This window comes from Bison bison, unplaced genomic scaffold, assembly GCF_000754665.1.
Source record: "Bison bison bison isolate TAMUID 2011002044 unplaced genomic scaffold, Bison_UMD1.0 scf7180017864500, whole genome shotgun sequence".
Taxonomy (NCBI): domain Eukaryota; kingdom Metazoa; phylum Chordata; class Mammalia; order Artiodactyla; family Bovidae; genus Bison; species Bison bison.
In genome coordinates, this window is record NW_011495059.1 from 6,219,429 (window position 1) to 6,237,786 (window position 18,358).

Genomic DNA, 18,358 nt, shown 5'->3' on the forward strand with positions numbered 1-18,358 from the left:
GCCAAATCAGAATCATGACTTGGAAGAGCTGGTGCAGAATTCAAATATTCTATGGGGCAGCAGATCTATATAATCTTTGAATCTAATGGGCTCAGCAAACCTCTAAGGCTTCTTTGCCTTATGTGGGTAATTACAAAAAAAAAAAATCTGATTTCTTGGGACTAACTTGACAAAAGATTTTTACAGCTCACCAGGAAGAATTAGCAAGGGAGACTGGGCAGCAACTAGTAATAAACAAATCATGCTGGATACAAGGAAGCGATCAGGGGACTTGAGTGATAATCAATGAATGAATGTCAGCCTGGAGAGAGGCTTCTGGTGGTACCCTTCAGGGCTCCATCCTTAAGTCTGTTTAAGTATTTTACTGTTATTTTTTGACCCACGACTCAGGTGAAGATACATAAAAGGCAAACTTAACAAATGTCATATAACACAAAGCTTATAGTGAACACAGCAGCTGACAGAATCAATTCAAAGTTCCTGACAGGCAATGATGACAGGCCAAATCTAACAGGAGGAAAATTACCTAGGATCCACATGGAGAATAATGCACTGAACCAGAAAGGCAAGAATACATGGATCAGGAAAGACAGTATAATAAGTGGAAAAAAGTGAAAGTCACTCAGTCGTGTCCGACTCTTTGCAATCCCATGGATTGTAGTCTACCAGGCTCCTCTGTCGATAGTAAGTAGACATGTGTGGAAAGGACTTGATGATTTTAAGTCAACAGTAACCACAATACAAATCAGACCATGAGACAGCTCTGCCAGGACACAGACTGCTTCTCAGTCCTCTCTGGACACCTAGCACTGGACACACCCCCTGTCCACTGCAGAAATTCCAAAGGTGCCTGTCAAAGGGAGAAGTGGAAAATTGCTGCCTCAAATGCTACCATGGTTTTAGGCTGCTTAAAAGAAGACAATAAGATAAGAGAAATGCTGACTATACGGCCTAAAAGTTTGTGACATCTGTTATGGGAATCTACTTTGTGAGGGATGAAAGTGAAAGTGAAAGTCGCTCAGTCATGTCCAACTCTTTGCGACCCCAGGGACTACACACAGTCCATGGAATTCTCCAGGCCAGAATACTGGAGTGGAGTTATGGAAACTAAATAACTTGGGGAAGCAACTGAAATCATAAGGAATCTAACTACCCTCTTCCATGAGGATCTGTTGAAATTCTTTTTCATTCTGAGTTGAAATCTAAAGAGTCAGAGCTGTCAAATGATGAAATAGGTTTCTTTGGAAAGTTATACCCTTGTCACTGGGGGTAATTAATAAAGGGTGATATTTTAAAAAATCAATAATTAGAAGGGAGAAATAGACTTGTACTTTCCAGTCCCTTCCAACTTTGAAATTCCTCTTTCACATATGCAATCCTAACCAAGTATCTTTAAGTTTAGAAACTCAGAAAATTATCAAAACAAAATAAAACCAGCAGAAGTCAACTGTGAGCAGGGATATAGCATAAAAATACCACTGGGGTCCCATGTTACAAGAGTAGCGTGATATGGTGAGAAATGCCTGGACTTGGGAATGAGATTGACCTAGGTCACATCCAGCCTGTGTAACCATTAGCAGTTTGTTACTAAGTATTTATGGGCACATACTAGGTGTCCATATAACAGACAACAATCCCAGTTCTGTCCTCACTGAACTACCCTAGCACAAATATAAATAATCTATTGCATCCAATTAGTAGCAAGAATATCCAGCACTGCCCAAGAAAACTGCCCCTGGAACACAGAGCACCAGACTCCAACCTTGTCAAGGGAGACAGAGAATATTAACTAACCTACTTCTAAAACTCAACTTCCTTCATCTTTCTCTCTGAATTAAAGTGAGGATTAAAAGAGATAAAAAGAAGTTCCTAACAATTGTTGGTAGATAGCAGGCAATCAATGAATCTAGATTCCATCAAGTTTGCTATGCTATAACAAAGAAAATTCTCTTTTTGCTGACAGAAGTACAAGCTGACTCATTTTTAAGCACACGCTACACTGTTTGCAGATGGCTGTCTAGGGATTAGGCATACCTTCAGCAACAGATGACTCACAGCTGGGGGAGAGGATCAAGTTAGAGGTCAATGGGAAAGCAATAGAGCAACATATTAAAACAGTACCCCAGGCTGAGATGGGGTCACTGATTCCATCTGGTATGACGGAGAATATTCTGCTAGCCTGCTCATGTACATTTGCTTCGTATCAGCAGGATGCCCTCCTTCAACCACAAAAGTGAATTTTAGCAAGTGACCAGCAGTGTTCAAAAACACTATAAAAGCACCAGAAACCAGTACATGCTCCTGCAATCACAAAACCAGCTATAAGTGCACAGAGAACATGGTGCTTTCTTCACTTGCTTAAAAGCATGGTCCTGAGATTGAAGGGTCAGCGTAGGTGGTGACTGGGGATCCTTTCAGGGGTCTATAACATCAAAACTATTTTTAGACTAACTCCAAAACATTATTTGCTTCTTTTACTCTCTTTCTCTCGGGAGTATACAGTGGAGTTTTTCAGAGGACTATACAACGTGTGATGCTACCACTGCTCTAATGGCGAATGATATGTGTGCTTGAATATTCTAGAATCTTCTAAGATAAGCACTTTGGGGTACTCAACAATTTATGTGTACAAAAGATGCCTGAGATTAAAAAATTTGAGGGCCACTGAACTAAATAATTCTGCCCCTGCAAAAATGAAGAGAAAAACTACTAAAGGACTTACTGGGGAAATAGCACACTCCACTCTATGTGCTGTTTGGGAGAAAGATCACACAGTGCAGAGCAGAGGCTGCATAAGGAGAATTGTCAATTGAATCTGAAACGCAGCCAAATGAAGAGAGGCATTTTTTGGTATGCAATCAAAATGACAATTGCATATATGGGAAAATAAATTTGAATGTTTCTGATCTCAACCGGAAAGTTTCATTCAAATATGCTCTAGCAATTTTCATCTTAATTGCACCTCGCTGGTCTAGAGAATTATAAAAGACCCTGCACCAGTAAGAATTCAAGAACTCAAGGTTAAAACACAATGTAGTTTCCTGACTGCTTTTGGACATTAAAAAAAAATGTTCTTTATGCATGATTTCAATTTGCAAATGTTCAGATTTAAAAACTAAAATAGTATATATATTGTCTGAATGACAAACACTGTTGATATTTTTAAATAAAATAACATTTCCTTAAAACCACTTCATGAATTGTAACAATGAATTCATGTAGTACCTACGACGTAGATGGTGAACAAAAGCTGCAGAAACCCACTGCTTAAAAGTATACCCACCAAATGGGCAAAGGCAATACTGGCATTTCAATAAGTAAACTGAGTTTCTTAAATTTCCAGTGTCATCCATCTATGGCATAGCTGCCTCATAATGTAGCCTGAAGTTCCAAGAAATGGGGATATAGTAAATATGACGTCAACTACGTAAGACCTCTCACGCGTACTCTGTACCTACAGTATGGCAGGCACTGTGCTAGGTACTACAGAGACAAGCAACACACAGTCCACCGAAAAGGAGCACAGAGTTGAATGCAGAAAAACCACTGAGTAAAGAAACAACAATAAAACAAATGGCACAGATGTTAAGGCAGATCAAATTCATTATGGGCAAGAATGCAGGGAAAGAGACCTGCTGATGGAAGAACTAAAGGAGACAGTGGAGAATTTGGCAGTAGCTATCACCCAGGTGGCTCAGTGGTAACGAATTTGCCTGCCGTGCTGGAAATGCAGGAGATGCGGGTGTGATCCCCAGGTTGGGAAGAACCCCTGGAGGAGGAAATGTCTCCGGTCTTCTTGCCTGGAGAATCCCATGGAGAGAGCCTGGCGGGCTACAGTCCATGGCGTCACAAAGAGTTAGACACGACTGAGCACCCATGCACGCATCAAAGTTTAAAATGTTCATGCTTTCAATCTGGGAATTCAGTATTTAGATATGTATCCTAGAGAAACACATGGATACCAAGACAAATGTACATACAGGTTCGCTACAGTATTACTCATAAAATCAGTATTACAAATAACATTGTAAATCAACTATGCTTCAATAAAAAAGGGAGACTAAAAAAATAACCAAATGTCCATCTAGAAAAACGTAACAAATAAATCATGGTTATCTCCAAACTACAAAATACTATGCAAACAGCCACAAAGCATAAGGTAAATATGCATATAGTAACATTGAAAGATACTCTGTTTCATGACCAAAAAGTAAAGGTGCAAGATAAGTACAGTATGATTTAGGTGGGAAAAAAATTTTGCATAGCTATATATATATATGTAAATCAGTGTACAGAAAATAATGAAAAAGGATACTCACAGAAGTGTTCACAGGTGCTATCTCTAAGTAGGGGAATGGAAAGGGGGTCAGTGCAGGGAAAGAAAGCTTCCATTTTTCACATTTTTCATTCTACTTATGCACTGTTGGTATTTTTTATGACGACAGTCTATTTGCGTATTACTTATATAACCAAACACACACACATGCGGAATGACAAGTACAATTACTGCTGTATGGTAGTGGTGGTGGTGCTCAGCTGCTCAGTCGTATCCGACTCTTTGTGACCTTAGAGACTGTAGCCTGTTGTCCATGGATTTTTCCAGGCAAGAATACTGGAGTGGGTTGCCATTCCTCCTCCAGGGGATCTTCCCAATCCAGGGATCGAATCTGCATCTCTTGCATCTTCTGCATTGGCAGGTGGATTTTTTACCACGGAGCCATCAGGGAAGCCCATGTCATTCGGTGGAGGTCAGTGCAAAACCTGACGGGACTCTGGCGCTGGGAAAGCCGAGCTCTGATCCAGCCACTCCTACCATCAAAGGGGGCTGTGGCCTGAGGTCCAGTAGCCAGGTTCTCCTCTCTCCACCTCCTCATCTACCATACAGACAGAATGCAGTGGACACCAGCCTTTCCAGGTTGACGTGAGGATAGAAGGCCCTCTGATACCCCTGTGCCTCTGTTCCTGCTGGTCACGCTGCCTGGCGTGCCTTTCCCTGTTCTTTTCGACCTAACTAAAATCAAAATCAGCTCAAATACCACTTCTGCTGTGAAGCTCTCAATAAGCTCCAACTATTCACTGCTTCTTCCTCTTGTATTTCTTTTAAAGTATACTTTGTTCTACCATGTATTTACAGTCAGTCTCCCTAGTAATTTTGTTTGTCCATTTGTTTTTAAACCGTTTATTTTATATTGGAATGGAATACCAGACCACCTGACCTGCCTCTTGAAAAACCTGTATGCAGGTCAGGAAGCAACAGTTAGAACTGGACATGAAACAACAGACTGGTTCCAAATAGGAAAAGGAGTACGTCAAGGCTGTATATTGTCACCCTGCTTATTTAACTTATATGCAGAGAAGGTGATGGCACCCCACTCCAGTACTCTTGCCTGGAAAATCCCATGGACGGAGGAGCCTGGTAGGCTGCTGTCTGTGGGGTCACACAGAGTCGGACAAAACTGAAGTGACTTAGCAGCAGCAGCAGCAGCAGAGTACATCATGAGAAACGCTGGGCTGGAAGAAGCACAAGCTGGAATCAAGATTGCCGGGAGAAATATCAATAACCTCAGATATGCAGATGACACCACCCTTATGGCAGAAAGTGAAGAGGAACTAAAAAACCTCTTGATGAATGTGAAAGTGGAGAGTGAAAAAGTTGGCTTAAAGCTCAACATTCAGAAAACGAAGATCATGGCATCTGGTCCCATCACTTCATGGGAAATAGATAGGGAAACAGTGGAAACAGTGTCAGACTTTATTTTTCTGGGCTCCAAAATCATTGCAGATGGTGATTGCAGCCATGAAATTAAAAGACACTCCTTGGAAGGAAAGTTATGACCAACCTAGATAGCATATTCAAAAGCAGAGATATTACTTTGCCAACAAAGGTCTGTCTAGTCAAGGCTATGGTTTTTCCTGTGGTCATGTATGGATATGAGAGTTGAACTGTGAAGAAAGCTGAGTGCCAAAGAATTGATGCTTTTGAACTGTGGTGTTGGAGAAGACTCTTGAGAGTCCCTTGGACTGCAAGGAGATCCAACCAGTTCATCCTAAAGGAGACCAGTCCTGGGTGTTCGTTCATTGGAAGGACTGATGCTGAGGCTGAAACTCCAATCCTTTGGCCACCTTATGCGAAGAGCTGACTCATTGGAAAAGACTCTGATGCTGGGAGGGACTGGGGCAGGAGGAGAAGGGGACAACAGAGGATGAGATGGCTGGATGGCATCACTGACTCGATGCACATGAGTTTGGGTGAACTCTGGGAGTTGGTGATGGACAGGGAGGCCTGGCGTGCTGCGATTCATGGGGTTGCAGAGTCGGACACGAATGAGCGACTGAACTGAACTGAACTGATAGCCAATTAACAATGCTGTAACAGATTCAAGGGGACAGCAAAGGGACTCAGCCATACATATACATGAATCCATTCTCCCCAATCTCTCCTCCCATTCAGGCTGCCACATAACATTGAGCAGAGTTCTTTGTCCTCTAGTAACCTTTAAACTTGAGTGCAAAGACTGTACTATTCAACTCCTCATTGCCTAGGGACAATATTAAGATTCATTAAAAGTGTATGTCCTGGAAGGGAGGAAGGGAGAGAAAGAGAGATTTAGGACATTAAAATCTGTATAAATACGAAAATCTACTTAGGATTCAAAACCGGTTGAAAGCTATCAGAGTCTTCATAACAGCACTTCCTAGTGCACTGAGGAGCAATCAGATAACCATCAGTTCATGAGCACTTACTACATACCGGACACTGAGCTAAACCCTTGCCATTATTCTCATTTATTTCTCACAACAACCCTGTGAAGGAGGTACTATTTCTTTATACAGATGAGACACCTGGGGCTAAGAAAGAAGACCTGACTTGCTGAAGGTCATGTGGGAGTCACACCCATATCTGTCTAACCCCAAAGCCTTTGACATTTTCTCGGTAGTAAAGCTATCGCTAGTGGCAGCCATGGTTAGTTTTCTAGGGGCCTGGAAGAGAAATGCAAAAAAGAGTAAACAGATCCTAGGGTGGCATCTGGGAACCTGGCTTTTGAAACAGTTCCTAAGAGATAAGGTTTGCTTTACCCATCTGGGGCACTGAACATCTGCTTTCCGTCTGTGAGTCTGCAATTTTAGTAGTTGTTGCTGGCAGAGAATGCCATGGTCTGTCTTCAATAAATATCCTGGTCTCAGTCTCAAATGGGCTTCCCTAATAGAAACAGGGCACACGCGATGAGGTATTGCATTGCTGGAAGAAGGAGCCTGTCTGCTGACCCCTCCCAGGGGGCGGGAGAAAACACAGGAAGCCTGTTTGTGAATGTCTCCAAACTGCCTGATGTGTCTTTTCCCCTTGCTGATCCTACTGTGTACCCGAGTACCACTGATTCTGAGTCCCGAGAGAACTTCTAGTGATTTCCCAAACATGTGAGTCATCCTGGGACTCCCGACCCAAAGCACAGAAACCAAAGCAGACAAAACACACAAAGAGCAAAACAAAAACCAGCAACAAAGCATCTCAGAGGAGAAGAGGCAAAAAACAGCAAAACGAGCCTTACTTCTCTGGGTTGTCTGGAAACTTGATCCGCAACTCTTGGTTTTTGTATGATCTTTTCTCAAATGTCAGGATCATTTTCTTCACTGAGCTTTCATCCAATGGTTCTTCCTGGTGTAAAGAGACAACAATTCAGTCCAAAGGGATTGTTTCTTATTCACTAATCACTACTTCCTTCCCATGGCTTTTACTATGCCACTCTGCCACTCACCTTTCTGGATTAAGTGTACAATACACACATACTCCCCTCCACCCCCTATTAGAATGAGGGTTAAGAGTCTACATCATGTGCTACTTAGTATCATTACCCTGTGTGTCTCACATTTAGCCCAGGAAGTTCAGCTTAAGGTGTTAAAGATTCACTCATTCAACAAATACTTGAGTATACTGTATGGCATTGGAGTAAGCAACAGTAGTAAATGAATATTATATAATATTTATCTCGTCCTTCTCTTCTTTCATACAGATAAGATAACCTTCAGAGTTTTAAAAGAACTTGTTCAAGGTCAAACCCTGAGTCAGTGACAGTGGCCCTCAATCTTCTCCCCACACCAGGGGTCAGGAAATTGTGGTCCACATGTCAAATTCAACTTAGAGCCTATTTTTGTATGCCCGCCCGCAACGTGGGAGACCTGGGTTCAATCCCTGGGTTGGGAAGATCCCCTGGAGGAGGAAATGGCAACCCCCTCCAGTATTCTTGCCTGGAGAATCCCCATGGAAAGAGGAGCCTGATGGGCTATAGTTCACTGTGTCACAAAGAGTCAGTCATGATTGAGTGACTAAGCACACACACACACACACACACACACACACACACACACACAAGATAAGAATGGTTATTAAGCAGCAACAGTCACTGCTTTGTGTTTCTTATACATTACATTACATTTCTTATACATTACTGTATCTAGCCCATCCTAGCTGCTGAGAAGGGAATCAAACAGGGACCTGGAATCCTGATACAGCAACAAGAATTTAGTAATCTCGCTCAGAGTAAGCATAAAAAACACCCCAGCAGGCCACATAGTTTTCTCACTTCTCATATACTGGAATAATACCTACAAAGGTAAATAAAATGAGTTTTTGAAAACAGAATCATTTCCTCCAAAAAAAAAAATCTACACTAAAATTTCAGAAATGCTTTTTCTTCAGTTTATTTCCCAGTTTAATCTGCTGCAGTTCACTCTGCCTCTCCAACACTCTCCCAACTCCTAGCTTCACAGCTTGATAGTCACTGACCATAACTCACACCGAATGCCAATAAGAGAACCAGAAATAGATCCTTTTGGAAAGCACTGAATCATCTCATAATTCTTTTAAGTTCCCAAAAATGTTAGCTATTATTTTATTAAATTTAAATTCTGACATATTGAGTTTTAAATGGGAGATACCTGTAACATTCATTTGTGCATGACACATTCCTTAGATTTTTAATCAATGACTCCTGGACCCAGAGGGACTCTGTTGGAACCACCCACAACCTGCTTCCCAGTGTCTATGGCTTTACAGAGAAGTTCCCTGACTTGGTAAAAACTGAAGTCAGTGCTCTGGCCCAGTCAGGACTCAGAGCTGTAGCTTCACTACTTACTACTCACGTAGCAATGTCACTTTGCTGAATGTATTATCTTCAAACCCTCACCAAGTCTCATTGATTCTACCTCATATGTGAGTCCATCCACTTGCATTTTGAATAAAATTCCATATTGTTCACATGACCTATATAAGGATGGTCTGGCAGGATCTGGCCCAGTAATCTCCCCAACCCCCAATCCCCGTTGGTGGCCCGTGTCCACTTGTTCACTGTTGACTCTCCAGCACCCAGGACAGGGCCTGGCATACAGGAGGCATCCAGTGAAGATCTGCTGAAGGAAGGAAGGAAGGTAAGCAGAGAGGGGAAAACTATCACCTTTATCTTTCAAGGTCATAGAGATGACCTAAAGACATGAAGCACATAAATCTGTTTCATAAACTACATGACACTATACTAATGTAAGCTATTATTGTAACTCGTTGTAGCTTGGTTAGTCGCTAAGTCATGTCTGACTCTTTTGTGACCCCATGGACTGTAGCCCGCCAGGTTCCTCTATCCCTGGTATTTCCCAGGCAAGAATACTGGAGTGGGTTGCCATTTCCATCTCCAGGGGATCTTCTTGACCCAGGGATCAAACCTGTGTCACCTGCTTTGCAGGTGAATTCTTTATCAGTGAGAGACCTGGGAGGCCCTTATTGTAACACTTAGCATGAGTGTTAATGTACCCAACTTATCACTGGGATTTAACTAAAAAATAATTTAAATTTCTAGGAAAGGGTTAAATCACTTTTAAGCAACTTCAATACCCACGGCTCTTCTTTCCCTTAGCTAACATCCTGCCCACCCTGTAGAAGAAAACTTTATTAGTGTTAATAATACAGCTCTCACAGGATTCCCAAAGTCTTAGCCTCTCCAGGGTTTGGCCTTCCCTCCTTTAATCTGTCTCCAACACTGGGGGAAAACTGAATTATCAGTCTTAGTCATCGGCCACAGCAGTATCTCCAATAGCTCAATGTCAGAAACCAGAGGGAGATTTCAGAAAGATGAATGCTGGTGATGTAGCACAAAAAGGACAATCATATTTTACAAGTTCACGTGACTTTACAGGGGCAAACATCACTTGTTTTTCATCAGATGGGACTTTGGTGGCAGAGAGAAAATAACTCCTGGACTTGTAGCCCTCCATGTGTCATTTTTACAAAGCGATCTCTCTTTCCCTGTCCCTTCCCGGAAGGGCTGGTCCCACACTGCATTTCTGTCTCCCAGGCTAGAAACCATTTACCCATGACAGCTACTAGCCTAATCCCCCAGTACCAGCAGTGCCCGACACGGGAATTATACCTGCCAATTAACTGCTGCTGCAGGGCTAACAGATTGAGCAGAAGCTAGTGAGGAGGGAGGGCGAGAGGGAAAATGTGCTACACACACTGTTTGTCTAAGGCTGGCAGGACTGCTGTCCTCAGAGAGGAGATTCAGGACTGTCTCCCACCACAGATTTCCAAAGTGTCACCACCTTTTAGGGGCAGACCCCCAAATTAGCACTGGTAGAAATCCTAATGAGGAGAGGGCTACTGTCATAACACAGTAAGGACCTTTTTCAGAATATGAATCAATTTTTTTTTTCCTTCTCAGATTCACACTCCAGCTTCATTTTTTAAAATCCAAACTTAGCATCATGTCTTTCAGGGAACCAAAAAACAGCTGGCTCTTAAGAATCTATTTCCATAATTCATATTGAACAAAATGCCAGGGTGAAATAATATACAAGTTAACACTTCAAGATTTCAAAAGACACAAAGGCAAGGTCATTTGATTTTTAATCGCTAATATTTTACCTCTATTCTTTTCAGCTTCATTCATTTATTCATTCAATAAATATTGGTTAAGGGCTTACACCAAGAGCTAGGCATTGCTTGGAATGCTAGAGATACAGCTGTGAACAAAACCCAGCCCGTCCCCATTTTCAGAGGAGATTGGGGAGAGGACAACAAATGAGTAAAATAACAAATAGGAAGACAGTATGTAAAATAAAGTGGTAAGAGAGTAAGAGAATGATTACTCTCAAGAGGGCACAGAAGGGAGAAGGTTCAGAGGCAGCAGTGAGTGCAAAGGCCCGGAGGCCACCTGAGGAACAGCAGATAGAAAGGCTTGGCCAGCTCTTTCCCTAAACAGCATTTTTTCAATCACATATAAACACCCAATCCCTTACCTCCTCCTGTAATTTCTTCAACTTTGTTGCTTTGGTAAGGCTGTTTTAACTGCCTGAAAGGCCCTTCTTCCACTCGTTTGATAAAATTCTATTCCTCTTTCAAAGACTATTGACTGTGCTTAAAAATGAGTGCCATCTATGTGCCCTCAGTATGGGCTAGGAAACCACCGTGATCCTCCTCAGTCCATACCAACAGCCCCACAGTTCAGTGCTTGGGCCTCAGTTACAATATATAATCCAGAATAATTTAAAAACTCTATCTGTAATGTTCTTCACACTTTGCAAAATGCCTTCCAAACTCCACTTAACCTTCATACCAACACTGTGAAACAAATATTCTTAACCCCATTTTACAGATTAAGCTGGGAAGCTCAGAGAAACTAAGCATTTAATCCCAAATCATGCTCTACAGACACTGCATCAAGGCTGAGCATCTCAGCCCCCAGCCCATCTCTGCCACCTTACCTCTTCCTCTTCCTCCTCACCCTCTCTGTCGATAATTTGAAGCAGCCGTTTTTTGTCATCATCTGCTTCTTCCACCACAGTCATCTCCTCCTCCCGATAGCGGCCACGCTCTCGAGTACCAGCTTGTCTCCGACGCATCTTCAGCTCTTCCTCTTCGTCATCCCGGGGACGTTTTGTGCCCCTGTTGGGCTAAGAAAGACAAAAAAGAAACACAGGATTTTAGAGCTGGAAAATATGTAGAAGGGAGTACACACCAAATATTCCAAAAGTGTTCAAAAATTCCACAACCGAAAAGCACCATAGCACACAATTTCTACCACAAAATGAAGTAAAGCTCTAAGTCATTATTTTTCAGGCCCTTAGTGATTCTATACATACAGGGTTACAGTCACCTACAAGATGCTGCTGCTGCTAAGTCGCTTCAGTCATGTTCGACTCTGTGTAACCCCATAGACGGAAGCCCACCAGGCTTCCCCGTCCTTGGGATTCTCCAGGCAAGAACACTGGAGTAGGTTGCCATTTCCTTCTCCAATGCATGAAAGTGAAAAATGAAAGTGAAGTCACTCAGTCATGTCTGACTCTTAGCGACCCCATGGACTGCAGCCCACCAGGCTCCTCCGTCCATGGGATTTTCCAGGCAAGAGTACTGGAGTGGGGTGCCATTGCCTTCTCCGACCTACAAGATAGTTGGCTTTTATTTGTTACAGAATTTTTTCAAGACACAAAGGTTAGCCCTTCACAAAAGTTCTCGTTTATACAGAAACCACAGGGAACAAAGTCACTTTGAGCTAATTAAGCTCTATTTAATAGTTAGGATTCAGTCGCCAACATCAATCCCTTAGCATATGGTTTTAATTCAGGTCTGAGATAGACTATAGTCACTCACAAGCAGCTCAAACAAAGAATACTACATATATAACTTCCAAGGGTCCACAACACTTTAAATTCCTACTTTACAGGCAAGTATAGTAAGGCCAAAGGTCAATGATTACCCACGGTCACAAAACAGCAGTTTTTACAACTGCTTGACATTCAGTTGGAATAAAACAGGGCACTTCGGAAATGGGCTTCAGAACTGAGGGTAATCTTTCTCCTCAGCACTCTACAGCCCTGCAGTAGACACCCAACAGCCCGATGCCTCCATTCAGCTCCAAGTGCTACTGTACAACTTCAGGCACCTCATTTAATGTCTCTAAGCTTTAGTTTTCTCATCTGAAAATGGAGATTACAACCCTTTTCTCCCTGTGTAGTTAAAAAAAAAAATGTTTGTGTATCTGAACCATTTTTTTCAGCTTTATTGAGATATAACTGACATTATGTCAGTTAATATAAACTGACATTAAAAACTTAATCACTGTGCAAGTTTAAAGTGTACAAAGTGTACACATGACAACATGATGTGATTCACACACATATTGTGAATAATACCACAATAAGGTGAGTTAACAACTGTATCACCTCACATAATTACATTTTCCCCCCACCCCCGATGGCAAGGACATTTAAGATCTTAGTAACTTTCAAGTACTAATACAGTATTATTAACTATAATCACTCTGTTATACATTAGATTCCCAGAACTTATTTATCTCATAACTGGAAGTTTGTACCAAATGGCTGCAAACATTAGTGAAAGAATTCTAAATTATTCATATAACAGTACTAGACAAATTAAAATTATTTTTATTGTTTAGTTTCTAAGTCATGTAAGACTCTCTTGAGACCCCATGGACTGTAGCCTGCCAGGCTCCTCTGTCCAGGGGACTTCCCAGGCAAGAATACTGGACCGGGTTGCCATTTCCTTCTCCCGGAGATCTTCCCAACCCAGGGATCGAACCCACGTCTCCTGCTTAGCAGGTGGATTCTTTACCACTGAGCCACCTGGGAAGCATATAAAATTATTTCTGTGAGTTAATTCATCAAATGATTGTGTCTTCCCCAACACAAAACACTTAAGAGTGTTAGACTCTTCAATGAGCTTTTCTTTATCTGTGATACTAACTGCACACACCAAAAGTGTGCTGGGTGCAATGTGGTATGTTATTAGCAAAGTGAGGAAAACACTGCATTCACTGCCATCCTGCTAAGTTGTTTGGTGATAACAGACAAATTTCTCTTCTACATGTTACACATGTCCTCTTGTGACTTATAAGCCACACTGTTACTGAACTCCTCCACCCCAGTGGTGCAAAGTCATTCCCCTCTATACTCAAGTACCCTGCTGGGCCCACATACCAGGTGCTTCAGTAAGTCTCAGCATACGACACAGCTTAGAAAACTCACATTAGACAATTTGGTTTGTGGGATACCACCTGCTATTTTTCGCTCTGCTCCTGAGTCTCCCTGGGATAGATTATAATTTCATATGATCACACTCTATTTCCATAAATATAAAAATTACCAAAATTGCTGCCATTATTACCTGTCGACATTTTAAAAACGAGAAGAAAAAGGAAATCAACATGGCAGTAACCACAGAGCACAAGGAAAAGGAGGTGGTGGTTTTCATGTGAGAAGGAGAAGGAGGTAGTTAGCTCTGAAAGGAGGGCAGGCTCTAAACTGGAAATCTGCAGCTCCCCAGCAGGTAAGGAACTTCAGCCCTCCTGGGAGCACTAATTCTTTCAGGCTCATAAAATAAGCCCTGCTGTGGTTCTGATTAGCGTGAGCCTATTGCAGCAGCCAAGTCAAAGCATGAACTCCATAGTTCTCCACGGAGAGATTTCTGGATTGTTTATCTCAGAGCAGAGAGCAAAGGCAGTGGACCACAGTTAAAGGGGAAAGCTAAATCCAGCCACAGTTAAAAAATGCAAAAAAAAGAATACTGGCAATGGCTCTTTTGAACACATCTTCTAATCCACTTCTGTGAAACAAACGTTTCAGAGGTCAGGGAGGAGTTTCATTTTTACCACTGATAATAATAATTTCCAGTGAAATAGCACTTTCCTTCTGCAGAGCTTAAAGCGCTCCTTTTCATCTTCACCCCATCTCTGGGGACGAGAAGTAATTAACAGTTCCATTTTATAAGCAGGGAGACAGGATGCCTGAGATCCTTTAATAAACTCTTGTAACAACAACCTGGCGCCTTCTAAAAGTTGAAACTGATCTCTGGCTAGTTTGCCAATTTCCATGATTCCAGAACCCTAATTGAGACAGATTTGAGGGACTTTCAGGCGAGAACAAATACCCATGAACCTAAGTCATACAAGACCTCGGCCAAGTTAAAATAGTATTTGCTAGGCCATTCATTCAACAAATAACTTATTAAAGAACTCCAAAGCTTGAAGGATCCTCGAGTCATCAGCCTGGCCTAGTACCGGTCCCAGGCTTCCATTAGGGTAATGTCTAAATGGGGACCTGGGATAGACTGTGAGAATGGATTTTAGAGACAAGAATAGCTTTGCTAATCTTCATGAAGAGTTTTAAGCACATTCCTGAGAGGGCAACCTTTAGGTTTACCCACTGCGTCTCCAATTTCCTTCCTGTTCACACAGGGTATTCAGCTTTACCTCCTCTCATGGAGGACAACTCTATGACAGAACAGACACAGGAAAACCCACCGGGATAGTTCAACATGGCTCCTTCACCAACATACCAGCTTCCCATCCCACTCTCCAACAGATGGATAAGTTGTTCAAAGGCCTGGATATGTTTTATTTCAGCACTTTTCTCTCCCAAGGCAAAATTTTAAGAACTTCTGTCCTTCATTTCTCTTCTCAACTCTCAATTCTCTCTTTTTCAGATACTGATAACCCTCTAAATAGAGAAATTTCTATTCATTTCTGAAATCTGACCACTCTAAGTAATAAAGGTTAAAAATTCATTTCTTTAACAAATATATAATAAACGCCAACTCCATGTAAGGCACTGTGCTGGGGACTAGCAACACATGTGAAAATAAGACAAACACTGCTTTGCTCTCAAGGGACTTAAAAGTCTAGGCCACAGCAGTCAGTCAAAATACACTGTAAGCCAAAGACGTAATTTAAAATTTTTTAGCTGCCAAATTTTAAAAAGTAAAAAGAAATACACAAAATTAATTTTAATATATTTTATCTAATCCAATATATCTAAAATATTATCATTTCAACATGCAATGAACATAAAAAATTACTCATGATGTATTTCACTTTTTTTTGTAAGTACTAAGTCTTTGGAATTTGGTGGATGTATTTGACACTCGTGATGCAGCTCAAACAGACCTGGCCCCATTTCAGTGCCCAACAGACATATGCAGCTAGTGGCTACCTTATTGACATCCCAGGTCTAAGGAATTTTCATCTGAGGGGTTCCTGTTCCCTGATAATGTCAAAATAAAATTGGGTTTCTGACAATGAAATAGACACTCATATTTATGAAATATGAAAGATCACCCATTAAAACCTATGAAGCTAACAACACCCTGACCCAGAAATAAACTTCTAGATTATATTTACCCATATTCACCACTGAGGGAGTGCTCAGTTGCATAAAACAAAGCAAGAATATGCAGGCAGAGAAGAACCGAGGAGCTGTCAAACTGATTTCACTACGGAAGAGCCAACGGGCTCTGGATCCAGAAGGGAAACAGAGCACTCACAGCCTGTCAGAGAGAGGTCAGCAGCTCAGGCCTGAGGTCTCCTTGTGTCTCACACAACCAGTCCCAAGAAGATCAAGCCATTCTTACCAGTCACCTTTGGAGATTAATTTGGGTATCTGAAAGGTGTTTGGAATCCCTCAAGATGAAGGAATGACAAAAGAAACTGTTCTTAATAAAGTCATTTCTCGGCTGCTGCTGCCCACAGCAAAAAAAATGATTAACTTCTAACTTCCGATGTACTAGAACATCAGCCTTTGAGGATTTTTACAGTCTTCTATAATTCCCTGCTTACTCCCAATAGGTGGTGAGTGGAATAAATGCTCACTAAGCGTTTGCCACCAGCCAACTACAGGATACAGCTGGTATCCTTTCTAGGCTACACAAAGGGTTCCCACATGCTCAAAGCCAATAGGAAGCTCCAAGAATACATATTACATATATGTGTATATATATATATATGCATATATAAATATATATTTTTAACTTTCCAAAAATCTTAAAAGCCTTGTGTGTTTGTGTATGATGGATGAGAAATATATATACCCATCTGACTAGAAATAAAAATCAAGACATCTTCATGAAAGCTTTGAAAGCATTAAAAAAATTAAATAAGCAATCTGCTTAGAATACTCCCTGCATACCCAGACAATATCCAACCTAAAGCTTTAGGTTTCATTTTTCCCCCTCTCTCTTTCTCTGTCTCTCTCTCTCTTTTTAATTAAAAAGCAATGAGAAGCTGTAGCTATAATGAGGGGCTGTGGGAAAATGCAGTTATATTGGGCTCAAAGTAATGTACCATAGGAAGAGGCTACCTCACCAGAACGAATCCTAAATTAAAACTCCACTATGAAACCAACTCCATTTCCTCTGAGCATGCAATCTATATTATCGCATTTATGGTCTGTCTCGACCTCAATTAGACTTGGGGATGGGGGGGGGAGAAAGGGGACTTCTATAATAAGCAATAATGGTATCATTATGATAAATTATGAAAACACACAGTGCAATTATTAATGTGAAGAGCACATTTGTACTAGGATATAATGTAGATGCGCATTTGTGGGGGGAACATCTAAATGTAGCTCAATATTCCGAGTTACCTGGCTAAGAAATGGAGTAATTTTCACAAAATGTACTTTGTTGTTAATGGCAGAAAAAATATGTTCAATTTTATTAAGGAAATGGAAAACTCAAAAGGAAATCTGTTAACTTTATAATAAACCAGGAATTCTTCACCTAGCACCAAGCAGGTCACATATCTTCAGAATATGGGCCTTCCAAGTGGGGGCACAAAGGGCCGTTTCCTAAATATCAAACAGTAAGAAAGACTCAGAAATCTGAGCTGAAAGAGATAATCTAGTTTCTCCCGCTTTTTATAGAAATAGGGACATCTGAGCTCAGTGTGTTTAAGCACCTTGTCTGTGGTAGGTAATAACATAAGGCTTCTAATTCCCAATATAGTTCGTTTCCTCCTTTGCCATACTAATCAGTCATTCCTAACCTGTGTGCAGTGGTGATATCCTGTTTGGAGAAGGAATTTTGGAGTCAGATTTTCCTAAATTCAGATCCTGGTCCCTTTACTTAGCAGCCCTGGAAAGTAACTTACTCATTCCAGGTTTGTGTTTTTTCAATCTACAAACTAGGAACAACAACCGCTTTCACACAGACATTTGTGTATAGATGTATGTATACAGATAAAGGCCAGTCTTTCTAAAGTGCTAATCACCGTTTAGCCCGCAGAAGACAATACATGTGTCTCTCTTGGACACACCTGACTCAAAATCAAAGAAATTCAAGGTTGGAAAGGGTATTGACCATTATCAATTTTTAAAATAAGGATCCCAAAATTCAAGGTTGGAAAGGGTATTGACCATTATCAGTTTTTAAAATAAGGATCCCATTTTTTTTTAATTTAAATTTATTTATTTTAATTGGAGGCTAATTACTTTACAATATTATATTGGTTTTGCCATACATCAACATGAATCCGCCACGGGTGTACACGTGTTCCCCATCCTGAACCCCCCTCCCACT

General features: G+C 41.2%; 1 protein-coding gene across 1 annotated transcript in view; it reads right to left on the reverse strand.

The window, feature by feature from the left end:
- Positions 1-18,358, reverse strand: part of CTNNBL1 (catenin, beta like 1) — a 176,387-nt gene that overhangs the window by 129,369 nt on the left and 28,660 nt on the right. The window contains exons 2-3 of the mRNA XM_010829177.1: positions 11,749-11,937; positions 7,548-7,654 (exon numbers count right to left, since the gene is read on the reverse strand). Of these exons, the coding sequence (XP_010827479.1) occupies positions 7,548-7,654; positions 11,749-11,937 (296 nt within the window). The remainder of the gene's footprint in view (positions 1-7,547; positions 7,655-11,748; positions 11,938-18,358) is intronic.